General features: G+C 35.0%; 1 protein-coding gene across 1 annotated transcript in view; it reads left to right on the plus strand.

Moving 5' to 3' along the window:
* Positions 1-5,473: 5,473 nt before the first annotated feature.
* LOC107286844 (uncharacterized protein K02A2.6-like) overlaps positions 5,474-6,009 on the plus strand; it is a gene marked incomplete at its 3' end in the record, with an annotated part of 3,667 nt that continues 3,131 nt past the window's right edge. The window contains exon 1 of the mRNA XM_015815276.1: positions 5,474-5,499. Coding sequence (XP_015670762.1) covers positions 5,474-5,499 — 26 coding nt within the window. The remainder of the gene's footprint in view (positions 5,500-6,009) is intronic.

The following is a 6,009-nucleotide window of genomic DNA, read 5'->3' on the forward strand; positions in this document are numbered from 1 at the left end:
TGTAAGATTTTTATACAATTGTTCTGATATGTAATATATAAATATACTAATATTTCCATCATATAGTGATTTTGGCCCAGCCACTCTCTCTTAGCACAACCCATCTCATAAGGTTGTCGTCATGGGGAAAATAGAATGAGGAAGATGTGTTAGATATGTTCACTGCCTCGAGTTATATATAAAATAAAAAAGGTCGGATACAAACAAACAAACAAACAAGACCTCTCAGAGATCAGTCTAATTCACATTTGGATATGGCTGTTTTAAAAACCTGGAAACAGAATAAATATTACTCATATAGTTAAAAGTAAATAGCCTTATACTAGATCTGTTCAGTACTAAAACATGAAACAAATGGAAATCGGGCTTTTTGACGAAACAGAGAAGTATTTAGTTCATCATATTATTTGGGCAGCAGAAAGAGGCATATAAATGTAAAATCTCACATTTGAAGCAGAGCAGGCACTTTTTTTTACAATAAAAAGATAAATACTACTTAACTTGAGACTTTGGAAATTTATTCTTCAAAGAGCTTTTCTTTTTTCTTTTGCACTGCCATCCTGGGGAATATTTATACTGAGAAGTTAAAAAAAAACAAATAAAACCTTGACCTTCCTTAAATGCACATGTGAAAAAGGCCAAGAGATAAATTTATAGAACACAGAAAGTGTGTGAAATGGTATGTAAGTTCAGGGACAACTGAGAGTAGAATATTTGCCTGCTTGTATCTATGTTAACTCTAATTTGGCAAATCTTTATATATAATGCGCCCTATATAGTATGGTAGTAAATCTACTACTAATGCAGGGAATCTACTTTAGGTCAAAATTTATTTTCATTTCTTTCTTTTATATGAGATTGAAATATTTTAAGTAGAGGTGGTATTCGCCATTACCTAATTCCTGTGTATTGTTAAAGTTGTAGGCCATTCCTTAGGTATTGCTGTTTGCTCAGCTGGAAATGTTGGATAACATAAATTGATTCCTTCCAGATTGATTTCAAACCTACAATCCAGCGGTGTCTATCTTGTTTACAACTGCTGCATTGTTCAGAGAAACATGCCTTGTTTTAATGATCCCAATGCCTTAATTAAACTACTATATCAACCAGTTATAATTTTCTCTGGATGCTTTTAAACTTTTAAATAAGATTTTGAGCTCTATTCTTATACCTAATCATTGGTGGTAAACCATTAAAAAAATAAAAACACTTGAGATTTTGGTTTATAAAAAGAATACCTGAAGGAATACATAAATATGGGTTTGAATATAAAAATATTTTAAGAATAATAAAATAATTAAAATATTCTCTAGATTGAAAACACAGTGCCATATTGAATTATTCTCTTTCTCTCCCTCTCGCTCTGCTCCTGCCTACTTCCTAACCAGTAAGTTTTCAGTCACAGAAATATCCATAATGTAATTTATCTCTTGTTTTAGGTACTATTTTATATTTTAAAAAATATGCCTTTTACATAGTTCTTATAAATGAAAATCCTGTATTCATCCCTTATAGAATTTTATACAACTGTAAAGAATGTGTGTCGTACAGTTTTTCAGCACACCTGGAATTAAGTGTAAAGCACTCATGATCTTTTAATGCTATATCCTTGTGGAAGAGACATAAGAAAATAGTCTGTGGGGATCCTATATTCATATTTGAAAGGTTTTTTTTTTACTTTCAGGCCTGGTCAGGCTTCATGACTGGTGTATTTTGAGAATGCAGCATTCAAGCACTGTGCTTTATATTCTCCTTATTTATCTCACTTTCCCCAGTTATAGTGCATTTATTCTCACACAGGCAGGAGCATGACAAGAGAGGAAAGAAGATGTCAAAAGGAGATACTGCCAAACTGGGGTGTAAGAATGCTGTCATTTTTCCCTTTGAATTATATTTTAAAGAAAAAGCACAGAAAGATTAGCATTTCCAATACAAATGCAGTCATTCATTATTCTTAGTGCCAATAGTGTTAGCAGGGTATGTCAAAAAAAGAAAAAAGAAAAGAAAGTTAAGATGGCAACTGGGAAGATATGATTGAAGTGCTACCATTTTTTTATAAGCTCTATTTCTATGCTCTGAGAAAAGACTGCTGCTCTGGACTGCATAATACCATTCTGATAGCTTCTATATATCTCTTTGCCCAGGTCTAGATAACTCCTAAAGTTGTACATTGTTTATGGTCATCTGAAGCATGAGTTCAATTCCCAGTAAAGGGTTTGAGCCCCATAGAACAGCACATCTTATAAATTCCCCCAAAGGATTAAATCAGTCATATTGTGCCTCCTAGTGGACAAGTTAATTAAAAATGCAATGCAGTAGGTATCTAGTGTAAAAATATAAAAACCTTGCTCCCTCCCCTTCCCCTCTCCCTCCTCCCCTTGATATTTTTCTTTTTTAAAAAAATATTCTGTGATTCAAGCTTGTATATTTTCTGTCTCAAAATGATAAGAAAATATGTCGGTGTTGCGGAATGTAGTCTGAATTCCCAGGAGGAGGGGCTGCATTCCAGATTGCAAAGAGGCAGCAAAGCATAAAAGATTCAGTTGGGAGGAAGAGAATAAAAACATCTCCTCCCTAGTGATTCTTCTGGTGAAGCAGTGGTTAAAGTGCAGTATTGCAGGGAAAATCTGCCCACAGCCTGTAGTTCAATACTGATGGAGCTACGGTTGATTCAGCCTTCCATCCTTCCAAGGTTGGTAAAATGAGGACCCAGATTGTTGGGGGCAATATGCGAGACATTGTAAACCAAGTTTTAGATTTCACCTGCAAATAATTATTTTTTGCAAGATTTTTGTCTATAAATGAAGAACAATAAAGTAAACTACATAGATGTAACTCCACATATCGTTCTTTGTGAGCCTAAAAGTCACTAATGTACAGCAATACTAATCTGAAATTCTATCATAATAGTCCAGTAAAATAGTAATTTTCAGACAGTGATATGTAGTCAAATCTGGTTTGATTCCTGATGACTGCATGAACAAATGCCAGTCAAATTGACCTATCTTGGGGGGGGGGGGAACCTGTAATTTTTCCAAGGACATTCCAGTAATCTTTTTTATTCCATCCACCATATCCATTGTTTTCCTATTCTATTGCTTTGAGTCTTGGCAAGCATAATAATCTTTCCAGTCTATTATCCACTCAGCCACATCCTCCAGGTTTATGAGATTTTATTTGCTGATTATTATCTTTATTGGTTTAAGTTGCTCTATTTCTTACAGATGTGGTTATTTTTAGTAATTATCCCTAAATTCATTATTCAATCATACCTCACTTCTTTTTAATTCTCACTGTTGCTTAACAATTCAACTTTCACAGCTATATATTATACCATTGGAAATCCTACTGTTTAAGTATACTGATCTTTGTTTCCATTCTTTATGATAAGAGAATGACAGAATAATAGAATTGTAACGGACCTTACAGGTCTTTTAGCCCAACCCACTGCTCAAGCAGGAAATCCTATACCATTTCAGACAAGTGACTATCCAGTCTCTTCTGACTGTTGGAGCACCCACAATTTCTGGAGACGTCATTCCACTGGTTAATTGCTCTCACTGCCAGGAAGTTTCTCATTAGTTCTAAGTCTTGTATAAGTTGACACTGCCTCTAGCATATTGTGCATATTTATCTATTCTTGACTCCGAGGAAATAAAGGTATCTTTGGTTTGATCTTAAAGATCATTAAGAATACAGATTGACATTAAAGGGACAAAATGCACCCTTGTCTCATTCCTTTCTCTGTTTAGAACCTTTCTCTGTTTGTTTCTCCAAACTCAGTTCTTACAATCATTTTTTGCACATTGTAAAGAATCCTCAATAAAATGATCAGGTGATTTAGCATAATTATTAGCCTTAATTTTCCATAATTCTGGAAAATCTACAGCATTATTGACTTTGTATTTCCCTCAACACTGGAACTGTAAAAGAAGAAGCAGAAGCAGAAGCAGAAGCAGAAGCAGAAGCAGAAGGAGAAGGAGAAGGAGAAGGAGAAGGAGAAGGAGAAGGAGAAGAAGAAGAAGAAGAAGAAGAAGAAGAAGAAGAAGAAGAAGAAGAAGAAGAAGAAGAAGAAGAAGAAGAAGAAGAAGAAGAAGAAGAAGAAGAAGAAGAAGAAGAAGAAGAAGAAGAAGAAGAAGAAGAAGAAGTCATTACTTTGTAGCAGTGAGAGAAGGATGGATGAACTTCTTTGCTGCATTATTTTGCTCTCTCCATTATCCATCTTGTTTATTAGCTAAACCAACCTTTCATCTCTCTGGCTTTTCAAAAAGTTGCATATTAATTTGGCATTTCATACACCATGTGCAGTTCTCTCTTTTTTATAATTTATTGTTAATTTGAAACATTTGTATAGCTGTCCATCTTATACCAAATTCTGGGAGGCTCCTCGTCAGGAGTTAAAACAACATAAAACCCATATTAAAACTATTGAAACTATAAAGATTATAAAATAAACATAAAATTACCCATATTCAGAACTATTCAAACTATAAATAATATATTATAAACAAAAATGTGTTTGCATCAGGATTAGTGCATTGGATTGATACTTTAAGTATTATCTTGCATTTTCCTTCTTCAGTATACATATACAGTATAAACTAGTCTCTTAGCCACCAGTTTTTTTTAACAGTGCAATTGTCAACAGTTCAGTGGGTATTTTATCTGTCCTTGATGCTTTCCTATTTGACAGCAAAATTATTGCCTACTTACCTTACTTACTAATGGAAGCAGTTCCTACGCATGTAGATACCCTCTTTACAAATGTTTCTCTCATTCCATAATTCTGGTTGTAAAGGATTTCAATCCAGTTCTCCCATCTTCCTTTAACTTGCCTCTATCAGATTTTACTGTTGATATTCATTACTTTTCATGAACTTGCCCACTAATCATCTTGACACTTGCTTCAGTCTTGTGCACTTTTTCTTGAAGTTTTCATATAATTGATCTTATAATGACTGTGCTTATTATAAAATATATTTAAGTGTACCATCTCAGATTAGTTTCAGGCACAAGATCTTTCCTCAGTGGCTTTTCTGTCTCTTATGGTGAGTTTATAAATGTTCACTCCAGGGGTACTCTTTATAATACCAGTACATCTACCAGATGTAGATTTTTGTACACCTTTGATGTAAACCTGCTGAGAATCCTAAAAGCCTATCTTTTGTCAGTATGTTAACTATTGCTTTCTTTGTGTAAAAAAATACAATGGGATTATTCTCAACTTTCTCTTTATAGAAGCTTTCGTTCCTTAAATATTTAGATGTTTGCTGCCTAACCTATTCTCCTGAGGTAAAGATATTTGCCCTTTACTTTATAATAAAAACAAGTATGACCTTTTGACATGCAAACTGTTCAGAACATGATGAAAGTCTATTAAGAACTGTGAAAAAAGATTCATATTTCTATCCTGAGGCTGTGACTTCTGCATTGTCAAAATGTTATGTGATCTTTTCCTCCTATAAGCGGTTTGATGGTCATTTTGGGCTCTGAGAAAACGTAAATCCCTAGCTCAACCAGTCTCCATTTAAAGCACCAGGTTCTATCCAATTGCAAAAAAAAAAAAAAAGAATACTTGTAGTCAATTCAGCAATGGTGGGAAGGATATTCCATTCAGAATATCTGGGCATTTAGAACAGGAGCTTAAGTCTTGCATGCCCCAAAGAAGAAAAATTGCACTCTGGTGCTGCAATTGTTAGAATGATGAGAGCAAGAACCTGTAGATGCTGCTGTGCCCCACTTGCTTGAAGGAATTTTTAACATCAAACTTATATTTTTCTCCTCTTTCTTAATTTAAGGTTTGTGGAGGTTATTGTTGTGTCCTGAGCCTGCAAAAGCAGGCTCGGGACGTTGCAAGAGTCCCGGGCATTTGCAAAAGCTGCCCGGGACCAGACTGAGTGGCGCCGGCCTTGCGCGCATGCGCAAGGCGGGAAAAGACCGCCTCGTGATTGGTTGAACTTGCCCGGGGATCAGAAGGTATAAATAGAGGCCTGCGTGCCTCTGCTCGGG

Source organism: Protobothrops mucrosquamatus, unplaced genomic scaffold (genome assembly GCF_001527695.2).
Source record: "Protobothrops mucrosquamatus isolate PMUCROS unplaced genomic scaffold, P.Mucros_1.0 scaffold332, whole genome shotgun sequence".
Classification (NCBI taxonomy): domain Eukaryota; kingdom Metazoa; phylum Chordata; class Lepidosauria; order Squamata; family Viperidae; genus Protobothrops; species Protobothrops mucrosquamatus.